Below are 17,113 nucleotides of genomic sequence, written 5' to 3' on the forward strand. Positions count from 1 at the left end.
CCCCCAGCCCCACCCCTTATCCTCTCAGGGACACTTGTCAAGACACTGTCTAATTGGGAAGGTATCAGCTTGATGGGCACAGCAGAAAGCAGGTCATTAGACTGGAAGCAGAGTGCCAGCAGTGCTGGCAAGACCACCCTGTCCCACTGCCAGTGGTATTCTGGTATTCAAGTACATGTGAGTGATCCTCATTTCCAAAGTCTAATGTGACATTCGAACAGCTGGGCTCCATTGAAAAGGATTCCAAGGCACACAGTAACACAGATGCCTGTTGTCAACATAATGAGGCACTTTCACTTTGGCATGCTGTGCAGATACTATTGTGTCCTTGGTGACACAACAATATACTGCTTTGACAAGGAAGACCAAGAAATTCTGAAAATAATAAGCCTAGAACATCATACACAGGCGTAGACAGTTTATATATACATTCAGTTAATTTAAATCAAGAATAGAGTGGAATTTTGTTTCGGTGGAATAACAAAAATGGAACGGTTGAACGAACCTTTTGGGTTTAGTTGGTCTGTTGTTTATTAATCCTCTTTCAAAAGGGGAATAAAACCTCATTGGAGATGGCCTGGGCTTGAAATTGTCAGCAGTTTTTAAAAATATAATTAGTTATTTGTGCTATATGATTTTGTATTATATTGTGTCAGAGTGAACTAGTGAACTAGTTCTAGTAAGTCAGATGGTCAGTGTGTGCAGCTGAAATCAACTGCACACACTGACCATCTGACTTACTAGAACTAGTTCACTCTGACACAATGTAATACAAATACAATATAATACAAATCTTTACTTATTGTAAAGATTATTGTTAAATAAAGGTCTTAGGAATCTGAGCTCTTAGGAAACTGAGGTCCCAGGAAATGGGTGTGAGGCTAAACCTGATGTGGTGGTTGAGACATCTCTGTAAGTTACTAGTATATGACCTTGACCAGTGCTCAGCAGTTACGAATGCTGCCACACTCAAAAGAGTGCCTTCTAGTGGTCAGGAGTAAAGAAAAATAACCACTTTTTATCACCTAAACCAAGTGAAACTGATGCATGCTACAATGCTTGGGGAACAGAGGTGAAGATGGGGAACGAATTGAACAAGGTCCAAGCCAGGATTGGGGGAGAGTTCTGAACACAAATCTGTCAGAAATGTCACTAACTATGCATTCTACAGATTTTTTGTTTGTTTGCTTGCTTGTTTTTGTTTTATTTTTGCAGATTTTAGGTTGTATCATGAAAAATACGTGCCAGATTGTATCTTTTCACAAATCCTCTATGATATTAAGGCCTACTGCTATTCAAAATTATCTGAATAATTTCAAATTTCAATTACAAAACTATGTGTGACTATGCTGTGAGCTTCCAATTTTCCAAAACAAAGTTTATCTGGATTTTTTAAGCTTTTAGTTCTGTGAGTAGCTGTAGAGGAGCAGAAGTTTTCTTAATACAAAACCTAGAAGCAAGATGGTATTACGCATGATTATAAATGCTTGAAGAATCAATTCTAATAAGGTGCAGTTTGAAAAAAGAAAATCTATTCTACTAAATCAGTAATATATTTTAATGATACAATTCAGTTCCATGAATGAGTAATGAATGTGTCTTAGACAGATGCTGTTAGACTGTTCCATTATTTCTATATTCACAGTAAAATACTGTATCTTAAGGTAATGATTAACTTAAAGGCACATCTGAAATTGCATTTATTTTTCTGTACATGACTAATGTTGTCCAAGTAAAAATGTTATACTTATTTTTAAATTATTTATTCATTTTGATTCTACAAACATTGGCTAAATTCATCTCTGTCCATTACTGAAGACAGAAAACAACAAAGCTAAAGTAATCCAAATTATGTCTGCTGGTTGGTCTAGTTTGGTCAGAGATTAGTGCAAAAGTATATCTAAATCTCTTAAACTCCAAAGAAAGCAGTAATTGTACTAGATTTCCATTCCTATCTCTCATAACCTTTGGCAGTTTGTTTGCAGTAATGTTTGCATGTTAGAGAGTCTCAGCAGTTTGAAGAAGAAAGATCCTTAAAGACCCCAGTGGGAAACATGAAAGGCCATATCAGCAGCTACCACACACTAGAATACTGTACTTCCAAAAACATTTACTACTGAAGGATGACCCATAGTGGTAAAACTCTGAATTACAAACTGGATGTCTCTACATTATGCCACTACAGTGTTTGCAGTGAAAAGAAGAGGGAAAAAAATCTAACAACTGCACCAACATATTCCTGCTGTCCTCAGAACAGTTTTTAATATGTGGAATTAGTGTTATTATAAACTATATTTTCTGATAAAATCACTAGCATAACATCAGAAAAATTACCCTAAGCAAAATAAGGTAATCAAATTATAAATTATGTTATATATCAAATTATATAAATATCTATTTAAGTAATGACTTCTTGTTCTTTCTATTTTAAATAAATAATTAATTTTTAAGGGCAATTTTCTGAATGTAGTGTATTGCGCTGAGATGGCGGGGTTTGTACACAAACACGCCCACTCAGCAAAGTTCTTTCCTCACAACCACACCCGGATGTTAGCTACAACGCCAGTGGTTGGAGAGTGAAAGGTGAGTTGCTGAGATTCAATTGCTTCATTTAAATGAGTTAATAACATCATCGTCACTTTGTTTGAAGATAACTGTAATAGGAGTTTTGCTATACAGTTATTAGTTTTACTTAGTTTAGTACATTCATTCATTCATTTCATAAAACCATCTAGGCAGATTAGCTAGATTGTTGACTTTACTTTCTTTCCCTTTCAAGCCAACTCAACTAACGCTAGCGAACTATCGCTAGCTATGGCTGGCTAGCTATTGATGAATCTGTCAACTTCTCTAGGTGCAGCAGTTTTGCTGTCACAACTAGCTAACCAAGTTTCGTGTTAACTGGCTACGTAACGCTAGATAGCAGGTTTACTAATTTAGCCACCTTGTTTGCTTCTTTAAAACCCTGAAAAAGTATAAAATTGCTCAAGTTGCTCCTAGTTATTATTAATAAGAAATATCTTATTGGCGCCCAGTGGTTAAACATACCCATGCTGGTATGGGGTTTGGGAAGTATAAAAAAGTTATTGATTAGCTTGTTAACTGGCTAGGACTTTACTCCTAAATGTTTAGATGTTTAGTTTATCAATTGTGCCCTGCTTTCCAGCTATGCTAAACTAGATAGCATAGCTAACTGTATATCACACTCGAATAATGAGGGAACCCTCACAATCGTCATCTTCTAAAACCATCTAGCTTCTCTAGCTAGTAAATATAAAACAGCGTTTTTCAAATTTAGCTTGCTAGCTTGATTGATAGAAAAGATACAATAACTTTGCAAGTTCAAGCCTTAGCTTGAGATGCTACTATGGAGAATATTCAGTGTTAGAAGTTGACTTTGGTCACGAATTTAACTATAAGTTAACTAGCTAGCCAGCTTTCTGCATGCAACAAGCTTTCTATTTTGATATGCAGCTAGCTAGCCAGTGAACTGCATGCATGAATATTAAAATAGAAAGCTTGTCTAAACTAGGTTTAGATAACTTTAGTTACCCTGAGAACTAACATAACCCTTCACTTCCTCGGCTTGTTGAATATCCAGACGCCTATAGCTAGTTATGCGGAAGTGCAGAACAGGTTTGTATCATTGGATTGGGGACCAAGTTAAATAGCTAGATTAGCTAGCTAACTAGCAACATTCCTGAAAGGGTCCTTGTGTGTAAAGCTATCCGCTATCCATACTGAATTGTTTCGCGTGTTTTCTTACTGCGCTGAGACAGTGAAAGAAGGTTGACAGACGTGAAACTTTGTGTTTTAGGCCTTTTATAAATCTCTATAGCTATACTGTGCTATGCAGTACAGTACAAGCGAAAGAAGAAATATGGCTTAATCCCCTAGTTGTTACTTGTATTTGCATTTGCCATTACTACTGCACAATTTGTCCTGTAAGCAACAGTCTCAGCAACAGAATGGTCAACTTTAGGCTCTGTTATATGGTTAATTTTTTCGGCATGTGTTCTAATGGCCTTGCTGGTCACAGGGCTTGTGAGTACTATGTGACAGTGTCAGATCTGTTTAGACCTTCTAAATGCCCATTGCTTAGGTTTAAACTATTAACATGCATAGCATTCAAACGTCTTGCTGTTATGCACCAACGATTTCTTAGGATAAGAGTGTAGAGGTCACTTGGTAATCTTGCTCTCACAGTCATTCTTTCACCTTCTACTTTGATTATGTATTTTCTGCTTTACCCACTCTTTCCCCAGATGCAGACCATAAAGTGTGTGGTAGTAGGTGATGGTGCAGTGGGGAAGACCTGCTTATTGATTTCCTACACAACGAACAAATTCCCTTCGGAGTATGTGCCTACGGTGAGTGTTTGAAATACGGGACGATAAAAGGAATGGATGGAGTGGTGAGAAAGGGAGGAATTGAAACAGTGTGTGGTGACTGGTGAGCTGGGCATCAAGAGTAGGCCTGGATTATCATCTACAGACTATAGCTGTAATATCAAGGCAAAGAGTCGCTGCATGGAACTGGTGCTTGGTGTAAGTGAGTCTACCTTTCGTCATGTCGCAACATCATTTTGTTCATGTATACTAGTGAACACTTCCTTGGAACCTCCCTTGCACACAGTTCAGTTCGGGATTCTAACTGTGTTGTACTTTTTGTCTTCATGTGTGATGATGTATCAAAACATTTATACACTGTGTAAATGTGAATTTATGGAATGCCCAGAAGGATTGCTTGGAATGCTTAACCCAGAGGTTTGGGATTCCAAGAATTATGCCAAGAATAGAATGAGCACTTAGAAGTTAATTTGACAGTATGTCAGAACCAAAACTGAAACAAGTTTCACTTGGAAATCTTGAAGTGCTTAAGAAACTTCAATTTTGTATGCTCCAAACAGGGTGGATAATATCAAATGTTTCAAGTGAGTGAACCTGTAATCTGGTGATGTGGAAATGTGTGTACATGGTAAAATTTAACATGACTATAATTTTTGTTGTAGTTGGGATCTTGTAGGCCTAGATTTGGGTCAAGTGTTATTGTTGGTCAGGACAAGGGTGATTGTATTCACTGTAACAAAGGGATACTTAGTATTGCTAATCCTTAGTGGATCATTTAAAGCAGAAAAATTTAAATTGGTGTAAGGATTTTAACCTACATTGTTATGGTTAACCTAAAAATGTTTAATGACTTTGGAATTTTGTTGCTGTGCCAAATTTGAAGTCTTTGTACACCTATTGTGCAGGACATTTATTTAATTAGAACACAGAATAAAGTTTTTATAAAGCCATAAACTAACTTGCACAATAGGTCTAACTTGCACTAAGTAATAAATGCAACAGTTAAGTAGAAGTGATCCACAGTAGTATCACTTAAGTAGAAGTGATAATACCTTAGAGAACAGATGAAGACTTGCATTTGCTAGAGTATTTTGATGCTGAAAAATAAGTACATGGTCTGACTTGCATAATACACATTTCCTTTTTCATACACTAATCCTGATAACAGTTTCCAATAGCAAGCTCACCTATAAAGGTATAGCAAAATGTAGCAGGATATGCCATTGGGTGTGGGGATGATGTTTCTTGAACTAAAGTTCATGCATGTGCATACTGCACATGGCACACTGCACATTTGCATCTTATGGAAACCATTCCACTGGCATAAATTGCTACCCACTGTGTGTGTGTGTGTCTGTGTGTGTGTGTGTGTGTGTGTGTGTGTGTGTGTGTGTGTGTGTGTGTGTGTGGTTAGTTTGCATACTGTTAGCTTCCTGAGAACACAAAAAGTAATTTTCACTAATGGGATTCATTCTGTTAACTGCTCTCTGAAGATGAGGAAAAGAGCCCTGCAGAAATCAAGACAACTGGCTAGGCTGATGCAAATCACAGTTGTGCTTATTTGGGGAAGCAAGACTGGCACTGTGCAGTGTGAGTGTAGTGACCGGGGAGAGGATATTCTGCACTCTGCACATAAATGAGCTGTGCCATTGCCTCCCCCATACTGACCAGAGATCAGGTCAGCAGGGCACTTCTCCAGTAAGGTATCATCCTGCTTCAGTAATCGAGGAGTAAGGCTTTAAAATGGGAGTCTGAATGGTAAAATGCTGTAGTAAGTGTTTTTCTAACACCTCCCTGAAAATAAGTGTTGCTTTTAAAGGGGCTGATGAGTTAACTGGGAATTATTCTTTGTTTTGACAGTGGTAAATTTTGCCAAGTAAAGAGCTATCAGACATTCAGAGAGATGATTACAAGGTGCCCTTTATGATGAATGCTAGGACATGCCACTGCAGTCTAAATAATCATTCAAAAATGTATAAACTAAATTCAAGTATACATTTTTGGTTTACATAATCATAGCTGTGTGTGTGTGTATGTATATACGTGTGTGTGTGTGTATATATATATATATATATATTATATATATATATATATATATATATATATATATATATATATATATATATATATATATATATATATATATTTATATAAATGGCATTTGTAAATGTAAATGCCATAAATATATTTTTTTTAAAATACAAATTATATATATATATATATATATATATATATATATATATATATATATAAAAAATTTGTATTTATTTAAAAAATACAATATTTATGTTTATATCTGTATGGGGATATCCCCCATACAAAATGTTTGTTTAGTCTCATATACATTTTATAGTCTCATTTATTTTTGAGGTTGCTAACATGAATTCTCAATTGCAAAGACATGGAAACAGTGCCTGAATCGTAATGTTAAATTTACATCTGCAAACTGTCATTTTTTTCAAAAACATTTTAATTTATTTTTTATAGAATGTCCTTTATAGTGGACAACAGGACATTGTTGATGTCATATTTATTATGTAATATTGCCAGTGTCTTTTATTTTGATGTTGCATGTAGCATTTTGACTAGGTTTTTTCTGGTTTTCAAAGATTTTGTACCTGAAGGAGGTGCTTAATGGCTCATTACGTACACATGCTAAAGGTTTTTCGATTACTTGAAAGAGAGATGCAAAAAAAAGTTTGTAACTGGCAAAACACTGACATGCGATCAGACAGAAATTATTCAAATGATCAGTTAGAGTCTTGTTTTCCCCAGACTTAATTGTCACGAGTCAATTAAGCAAAAGTCAAGTAACGAGCCTTTCAAATACATCAGAACTTTTACTGAGTTCAGAATAACCTACTACGTATTATTCGCATACAGATTGGGCCCCCAAATTTTTCCAGTACGCAAAAGATACCTGGATGACATACTACTTCCACCAAATATTCCAGGACATGACTGGAGCTATCTTTGTGGTGTACTGCATCCTGTCTTGCAACGGTGGTGTAAAACCTTTCCCGAGTTGGCGGAACTTTCATACATTCACATGACCTCATAGTATGGTTTGCGTTTCTTGCATATTGGATACTATACAGCATTTTATACTATACAGGGACCAGAACCCAGTATACAGTGTATATTGTGATGTGGAGGTGATGTGGGCATGCCATAAGTTTCCTCGACCAAAAAGTGCTTGCTAAAAGGTAACTCCTATTGGACAAAAAATACACAACAACAAGTTACACAACAACACAAAAGAAAGTTGCTGGTCGTGTACCAATTTCTGACTCCATGGCAGAATCTTACATTCATTTACAGTATGAAAATGTAGGAAAGTACTTAAGGACATGTCTTTATTACCTTTAATTCATACATGGAACATAACTGCCTTGATATACTGTATGAAGTTATCATTTTGAAGCATTGTGTTGGTCTCACTGTGTTTTGAATCAAGTTAGGTCATTAAAAGATGCAAATATGCACCATCTGACTGGGAATATAGTAGCAAGCTAACTAGCACAGTCAACGGGGGACCATTTCAGCTGGCTAACTAGTAGCATGCTAGCTAAAACAGTCAAGGGGGAATCATGACTTGCAGCATTAAATGTGTCCTTGTAAGAACTTGCTTTGGGTAAGCTACTTATTAGCTGGTTACTAGCACAACACTTGGCAGAGGGTACCCTGTGCTCCCTGTAAGGATGACATCAGAGGGGAGACTTCAAGAATCCCAAAGGAAGTTGTTCATAGATCCGCCTACTGTCGGGACATACTCCTGTCAACATGCCTGCAATTTGGCACACCCACTGTCCTTTTGATAGACCCAGTAAACTTTCAAAACGCCCACTATCTAAAGAGACTCACGTCATCTCTGTTCCAAAGCAGTCAATCTCTAAACCAAAAGTAAATATGCTGTAGTATCAGTGTTCTGATTAATTAATTATGGCTTCATTAGATTTTGGTTACTGATAAGATGATTAATGTTAAATGCAAGGCTTTTACGATTGCAGTCAATTGAGACCACCATTCCCAGACAGCCACATTTTTAATGTCGCAAACATTAAAAAAAAAACAAAAAAAAAAAAACAGGCTTTACCATGAAATCTTATTAGTTGCAGGCTTAGACTCTTGGGTCCTTTTTACATCTGATGTGCACATCCAGTTGGCATATTTGGATATGAAACAGAAAATGCTATTTAATATATGTGCATATAACTTGCATGTTAATATAAGGTGTGAAATGATGTAAATCATGTTTAGCATCCAGATAGTTTGGAAAAGTACTGGAAAATACCATCGAGTGACTAGTTGGATGTAATATTACAAACTAGAGAAGCCACAAATAGCATGAAGAGCAACCAGTTCTGTTATTGAAGAACGTGGAATTGGTGATGAAAAGAAAGGACAAAAAAGAAATGCAAGCGAGACAGAGAAATCACATCAGCTATTTTCCTTAAGTATCTGTTTGTGCATCAATCTATTGATTAATCTTGAACTCTCTCTTTTCTTCTCTCCTCCACCCCACCACCCCTCTCTCTTTATCTCTTAGGTATTTGATAATTATGCTGTCACTGTCATGATTGGAGGAGAGCCATATACACTTGGACTGTTTGATACAGCAGGTATGAATTAATAAAATTGTATAATGTATTAATAATTTCTTTTCAAGTGGAAAGTAAAAATATCAGCATGTGAACTAGGATTTCTGTAAATCAAAGTTTGTACCAAAATTTGTGTTTAAACATTGCTGTGTATGAATTGTCTTGTGCTGGCTAGTAAAGAGCAAGTGGGATGCAATATAGGGCGTGGAGAGAAGACATCTGTGTAGGTTGAATAGATTATCTTAAGAGAGAGAACATAGTGCTTCCAGCATTTTACTTATCTGAGTTCAAAGTTTAGCATATTTTCTATTTCTTAATTATACATTTTTATACATTAAATAGTGCTGCTGTCTTTACTTTCTTAATACGTTGATTAACAAATGTAATTAGTGTAGGCTGAAAACACTGTAATGTAACATTTATAGGCTGGCAAATGTAACTAAGGGCTGTGTGCTTTGGATTGTGTGTGATGGGTAGGTTGTGCTTTCATGGGCAAATGTTTCTGCCAGTGTGCAGCATACATGTATACTGGAGAAAGTCTGAAGATAAATAAATACTGATCACAGGAATCTGATGGATATCAGGCCTCTTATTAACATTGCATTCAACTACCATCAGTTCATCCATTGCACAAATTCTGTTAGATGCTTAAAATGGAGAAGAATTACTCATAGCTTGATAGCTTTATAAAAGTGACACCTACCTGAAATGGCAAAGAAAGGTTTTGGTGGTGTTGGTTTTTGTTTTGGTTGGCTGGTTGGTTTTTGGTTTGTTATGGGTCTAGTCAATCAGTCTAAAGTTATCTAAAGTTGTCACCAAATATTCTCCAGTGTAGGGCATGGTACATAGAAAGGTGTGCCTAAGAATATGCCTTGCTATTTTGAAAGGCTTGAAATCTGATTTTAAATTAATTTTATTTAAAAACTTGATCTTGAAAAATATACAAAAATGTAAAATTCTTACTTTTATGTGTGTAGCAAAAACGCGCAGTAGACTGTTGATTGAGAAATAATTTTTTTTCCCTAGAATTCTTTTTTACAGTTATTACAGCTGTGATTTAAGCCAGATATCTTGCTCTCTGGTTGTGTGAATGAATTAGTTTTGATCGATTTAAAACAGATAGCAATGTACCATAAATGTACACACTGCTAAATTCAAATTTTAGCTAGTAACCTTATAACAGTAGTATTCAATATATGAATACATGAAAACATTAAATAATTTGAGTTTGTCTAATTGATATTACCTGCATTTAAAACATATTATATGACCTATAATGAAGAAACAAAAATGGCAAGAATGCACAGTCTCAGCAAGACACAACCACTTAGACTTTTAAAAGTGAGAATTTAGTGGTGCATTAATCCTTACCATTGGTTTCTGAACATACAATCTCATGGCAGGCGCTCCAAACTCAGTGCTTCAATTTCATCATTTAAGTCAGTGTTGACTTCTTTAGTCACTTCCACCAGTGCCTATGGCTGGTTAGGTGTCTGGTATCCTAAAGCCGATTTAAGCTTATCTAGTCTGCAGATGGTATGTAAAAAGACATATTAGTCTTAATCATCTGAACCATCTGGTACCCCAAAAAATGAAAGGTATTGAAGAGGAACCCTATGAAGACAGTTCCTTGAAGGGCCCAAGCCCATTAGGAGGCTTCTTGAAGTTACCAAAGTAACCAAGATGTATTGTAAATATTTTAAAAAAACAAAACAAAATGTACACAAAGCTGGCTTGGTAGCTAGGAGTAGAATTGTGTAGTTTCTTCACCCTTAATCATCATGCACTTGTTCACTAGATAGGCTTTATGCATTTGCCAGTGTCATCATAAGAGATGGAAGCCAGGGTCCCACTTTGCAAGGAAGCAAGAAATATTTATAGAAAAAGCTTAATCATCTTTGAAATATTTATTGCTTTGTTGTGCACCATTTTCCCATCCAGGTCAGGAAGACTATGACAGACTTCGCCCTCTTAGTTACCCCCAGACAGATGTTTTCCTTGTGTGCTTCTCTGTTGTCTCGCCTTCCTCATTTGAGAATGTCAGAGAAAAGGTCAGTGTGAATAAAATGTTTCTGTGCTTCCATTTCGCGACTCGGAAGTGCACGGTCTTGTTTTAGAATTATTTTACATCCCATTCATTAGGTAATCTCATATGAGGTGGCTGGGTGCTATCATTAAGAGTGCATGGATTGCTGTATGATCTTTGTAGATATTCTTACACCTTTATTGTTACATCTAGCCATGTTTTGCAATATCATTTTAGGCAGTGTAGTTAAGGAAAGTGTTTTTTGTTTTTAGAGTTTATGTAATAATACAGGAGGATATTTTATTCCCACTGTGAATACATGTGCATACATGCCTTGCTCTGAGAAGCAGGTCTTTAATCTCTGCAGCGCAAGGTCAACCCACACTATTTAAGTAGTTGGTAGACCTACTCTTTTTTTTCTGTTCTTAAGACCTGTCTTTGTGGCTATGATATTTCAGTTGCAAACACCCTGGGAGTTACTTGCAGGTGTTTTTTTAGAGAGTGTGTGTGTGTGTGTGTGTGTGTGTGTGTGTGTGTGTGTGTGTGTGTGACACACACACACACACACACACACACACACACACACACACACATATATATACACATATATATATACAATAGCTGGAAAGGGCTGGATTCAAAGACATCATAGAGGCAAAAATCATAGCAGCACATGAACAATCTCTGAATACAAGATCAGAAGAGGCTGGGATCTTCCAAACAAGGCAGGCTTTGCAAAGATACCCCTGAGACAATCCAGTACATAACAGCAGGATGCAAGATGCTAGCAGGCAGAGCATACAAGAATCACCATAATCAAGTGGATAGCATAGTATACAGAAATATCTGTGCCACGTTTGGGCTGTAAATTCCAAGGCCAAAGTGGAATATATGCCCAAAGGTGGTAGAGAATGTCCAAGCTAAGATCCTGTGGGACCTCCAGATATAGACTAACAAAATGGTAATGGCTAACCAATAGGTCATAGTAGTGATGGACAAACAGTAGAAGAGAGCTATAGTGATAGATGTGGCAATCCCAAGTTATAGCAACATTAGGAACAAGGAATACAAAAATCTTGAGATGTACCTAAGGCTGAACAAGAGCTAGAAAAGATGGCCATGGTGAAGGCAATAGTGGTTTCCATAGTAATCAGAGCCCTAGGGGCTGTGACCCCCAAACAGATCGCAGAAACTACATCCAAAATCTCCATCCAGATTATTGCAGTCCTGGGAACAGCTAAAATAGCATGCGTAACCCTCAAGCTCACAGGCCTCTGGTAGAGGACCCAAGCTTGAAGGAAAAAGAGAAGTGGGGAAATGTTTTGGGTTTTTTTTTGTTGTTGTTTTTTGGTTTGGTTGGGGTTTTTTTTAATTATTATTATTAGGTGTGTTTGACCTCCTCTCCCTCACTCTTCTCTGTTTGCTGAGGTTTAACTCTTTGGCTAAATCACTATAAGCTTACCATTTTTGGTATTTTTTCTTTCCCACATCATTCACTTTATTTACCTGCTTTAGATTTTCTGCTCATTTGCTACTTTTCTTCACTCACATTGTCTCACACCCTAATGAGTTCTTCCTCTTATTCTCTTAGTGGGTACCAGAGATCTCACACCACTGTCCCAGAACTCCATTCCTGCTGGTAGGTACGCAGGTGGATTTGAGAGACGACAGTAACACTGTGGAGAAGCTCGCCAAGAACAAACAGCGCCCCTTGTCGCCAGAAAGTGGAGACAAATTGGCCAGAGACCTCAGAGCAGTGAAATATGTAGAGTGCTCTGCCCTCACACAGGTACTCCCAAAATCACCTGCTCCAGTTTTACACTCTTGTACTCTTGTACTCTAGTCTCAATTTCAAATTCAGTATTAAATTCTCAAAAAATGACCTGATCTTCTAATCATTGTTGAATAGTTATGACCAGAAACAGTGGAGTGGGATAATTCTATAATGTTCATCACTGCTCTGTTATATTAAATATTTGTCTGTAATTAGCAGAGGTGTTATTAAAAAAAAATTACTTTGTGGATAAATACAAAGAGATGTGCATACTTGCTTTTAATTTTCTTATGAAACTCTTTTACTCATTTACTCAATAAAAGTCACTGAACCTAAAAACTAGGGAGTTAATAGGTGGGATTGTCTATACTTTTGTTAGTTAAACTGATCACATGAGGGATGGGGATACTAGATCGGTATTCATTTTCTTTTCTTTCTTTTTTTTTAAAGCGCACTTATCCTGGGTTCAGTTTTTTATGTTTAGTTTAGAAATTTAAAAAGAGCATTTTGTTCAGTGGAAGAGCAAGAATTTGATCTTTTTTGATGGCTCTGAAAATTATATTTAGCTGAAACTGAAACGTGGATATAGTTTGAGAATATTTACTTCTATAAATGGGTAAAGTATGTTTGTCCTGTGTAATGTATGCCTATCTGAGGCGTCCTGTATTGAACACCACCCTGACACTGTTACAACTTGTAATATGACCAGACACAGAATTCAGGTTTTACCAGTTTATGGAAAGACTTCAGGCACTTGTGGACACTGACTCTTTGATAACTACAGAAAAGACAAATACTTACTCATGCGTAAATGTACAGGGTTGACCTTCTGAACTTTCTTATGTTCTTGTTATGGTAACAGTGTGGTGATCCCTCTGTAGGATTTAACACATCTTTTAACTGCTTTCTCTTTCTCCCTGCAGAGAGGTTTAAAGAATGTATTTGATGAGGCCATCTTAGCTGCCCTGGAGCCTCCTGAAACCAAACCCAAGAAGCGCTGCATTCTCTTATAGAGGAAAACAACATCGAGAGAGAGAGAATTATGGAATTTGGGAACAAGTCGAAAGGAAGGGGATCATTATGAGGCATTCAGAAAGTGCCTTTAGTTTTACAGAATTAACAGAGTGGTTTGTGTGGTAACATGTTATCTATATGTTTCCAACTAATCCCTCTTGATAAGACCTGTATACAAAATAAACATTCAATGCCTTATAAAATCATAAAAATATAAGATGGCTGGCAGGGTTTTCACTTTAGTTTGTTCTTTTTAGGTCCATCCGTTTGCCATAACTAACAAAACCCACAACTACTAGAATAGTTTGATTGTCTTTATTTGGATGCACAGCCCTGGATTTAACTCTTAAATGGCTCTGCCATTTAAAGAAAAAAATGACCAAATGATCAGTTCTTGTACTCTACCAGTCGTCTGCTTTGTTGCAACTGGAAATCAAAGGTTACCTCCTTCCAACCCACTACAGGCCACTAGAATGAACTGAATGGTGTTTACTTGTTTGTTTTTTGTTTTTCTAGTCTGGTAATAATGACAACACTGTGTAACAGTGAATGTTTTATGATTTTTGAAATGTTTTTCTGGGGATTGGGTGTTTAGCAGCTTGGGGGTGGGGGGGGGGCAGAGTTTTAATAGTTTGATCTCCTTTGTTGTATTGTTCCTTGAATGCCACTTCATCTCTTTGGTTGGTGTTTTTTACTTTGTCAGTAGTACAGTCTTTTTGTCAGTAGTAATGATAATAATTAGTGTCAGTAGTAATGATAATAAAAGCAATAATAATTCCCATTGATGATAATGCAGGATGTGGAATTGATGCCAGAGTTGAATTATAAAACTGACTTAAAATAAAATGAATAAATAGATGTGTTTTTAACACACATTTTGTAGGGCACACTGTCTATCCAAACTGAATTGATTAACTATCCCAAATAATTTCCCCCCACCCCAACCCATCATTTCATGATTATGATTTTAAATATCAAATGATTTTTCTCACTGCTCTAGTAGCCTTGTTCTTGTGCTTTTTCTTTTTTTAAGAAACCCTTTACAAGTGTTAGTTCATCAGATGCCATAGAGTTTGTTCACAGGTTTTACCTGTGTGAAAAAGTAAGCAATGAGACACAACACACATGTGCCTTCAAAATCTAGACTGTGAAACTGGCATTTAAAAATGGGGTAGAGGTTGAATGTTCATTAAAAGTGTCATAAATATGCACAAATTGATCACTTTTTCTATAACCTTTGTATAATACCCAAATATGAGAAATTTAAGGCATGCATCTATTTCTTACAGCACCTACAACACCCAAAATAGATTTGTCAAATCCTGGTACATTAATTTACCACCTAATTATCCAACTCACAAATCACATACTCCTTTGTAATTGGCTATCTATAAAGAAGGTTTGACACTGCATCTTAGTCCTTAGACATTTCATGGTCTTGCTGGATAAAGGACTTTTTTGCTGCCATAACAATATATAGATGTGAAGTCTGTAGCAAAAAAAAAAAAAGTTTGCACACTTGAAAGGTATCAATATTACATGCGTGTTTCTGTTTTTAAGCTATGTGTATAGCACATTCTTAATGGATTTAAGGTCAACATGCTCCATAGTCATTAGTGATATTGGCCTTTTCACTTCCTGCTGATGTGGGTCCTCTGAGCTTTTCTACTGATAGATTTTTGCCATAATTTAAGTGTTTTCTAAATCTGAAGAATGCTTTCTTTGGGTGTTGTTTATCATATTTGGTTTAGCCCAATCTTCTGTGGTTTGACCATTAGGGGGAGGTATTTGATTAAGTTTCTATGTTGTCCACACTCCGCTGGCCTGTGCACAGTATTATACTAGAAAGAATTTGTTCAAATGACGTATGCTGTTCATGCACGTTCTCCATGGTAGAAAGGGAGAATAGTGAGAACATTTCACCCATGCAAGGAACAAACTTAATAATAAACAGTAACTTGGAGACTACTGCTAATAGTAGTGAGGAATTCCACCTGTTCCACCCAGGACACCTAATCATTTGCAGATACTTTCCATTTGTGTGCCATTTAAGAGCCTTTCTATTGGCAATTCTCCCAATAGGAGAATAAAAGTACAAAAAGAAAACCTATGCTGTTTAAATAGTTACAATCTCTTGAAACATTCATAGCAAGAATGGTCCAAATTGGTCAGAGTATGCAAAATCAATGGATTCATTCCCCAAAGGCTTTAGAAACCTTATCTTAACCTAAGATGTCATTATGCTTTCCTACAGCTAAATCCTCCCAAACTACATTCTGATACTGGAAACCAGGTTTGAATTTTGACAGTGCCATAGCCATTGATTGCCAGGAATCAAAGAGAGTACAACCAGCCTTTCTCTGGGTGGGAAGGATGGCTCAGCTCCTTTCTTCTCACAATACACATTAGTACTGGCTGACTGGGCATGTGCCAACTCAGACACAATAATGGAGAGGGTCAACGCTCTCATCCAAGTATGTTCAGCACCTTATAATACATAAGAGCAGTTAAAAGGATGTGGTGACTGGCTTCTCATGTCTGTGAGGAAACACTTTATTGCCTTATAATGTATTATCTGGGTCCACACTAGGGCTGTGCAGTTAAATTTTTGTTGTCTTTATATATTTGGGGAGTGGCAGGGTATCTTCTTTCAGTTCAGTCATAGCCAAGTCCTAATGTAGAGTTGTCAGCTAGTCATGAAGCAGTACTCTCAGTCTGGAAGGTCAAAATGTGTGATGGTCATTACATCTTTTAGAAAACCCTCATTGCACCCCTTTGATACCAACATAGTCAAATAGGCACACAGATGGTTAATGAATTACATAAGAATAGACACAACCCAGCAAAGCCTACAGCCCTGAACCTGAACCCTAGATGAGGTGTTAACAGATTCACCTTCTGATGTAATGTTCATTTTTCAATATAATCAGAATGTTCGATCATGTGTTGAAAATAATTTTGAGCACTTATCTCTGCATGAATCTGCATCTAACAAGTCATGATAATAGAGACACTGATATTTCATACATTAAATACAAAAATGTCTGTTTAAAAAAATCAAGGTAATGGAAAGAGCATGTGAACTGTTACACTTATTAACTGATAAAGCCTCCCTTATGGCCAATAATCTCAAACCAATTATTTCATCAGTGGCTGATCAGTCTTGCAAAGATGATATTTTGACCCATTTCTCTGTACAGAACTGTTCACTTCATGTACATTTTTGGATGTCTTTCAGCTTTCAGCATTTTAGTAGGATAGCAGTCATGACTCTTGGCTGTTGTAACATTCTGTTTGATGATACCCTGCAGTAGAATTTCCTGGTACAGCTTGGAAATAATTTGTTCCT

General features: G+C 36.6%; 1 protein-coding gene across 1 annotated transcript; it reads left to right on the forward strand.

Moving 5' to 3' along the window:
• The first annotated feature begins 2,529 nt into the window (after positions 1-2,529).
• On the forward strand, positions 2,530-14,755 carry LOC113572585 (cell division control protein 42 homolog). The gene is made up of 6 exons (XM_027002279.3): positions 2,530-2,583; positions 4,266-4,370; positions 8,899-8,971; positions 10,892-11,001; positions 12,568-12,765; positions 13,674-14,755. Exons 2-6 carry the CDS (start codon positions 4,266-4,268, stop codon positions 13,761-13,763), a joined length of 576 nt encoding a protein of 191 aa, XP_026858080.1. The 5' UTR covers positions 2,530-2,583; the 3' UTR covers positions 13,764-14,755.
• The last annotated feature ends 2,358 nt before the right edge of the window (positions 14,756-17,113 follow it).

This window comes from Electrophorus electricus, chromosome 2 (genome assembly GCF_041902795.1).
Source record: "Electrophorus electricus isolate QZ-2024a chromosome 2, ASM4190279v1, whole genome shotgun sequence".
Lineage (NCBI taxonomy): Eukaryota > Metazoa > Chordata > Actinopteri > Gymnotiformes > Gymnotidae > Electrophorus > Electrophorus electricus.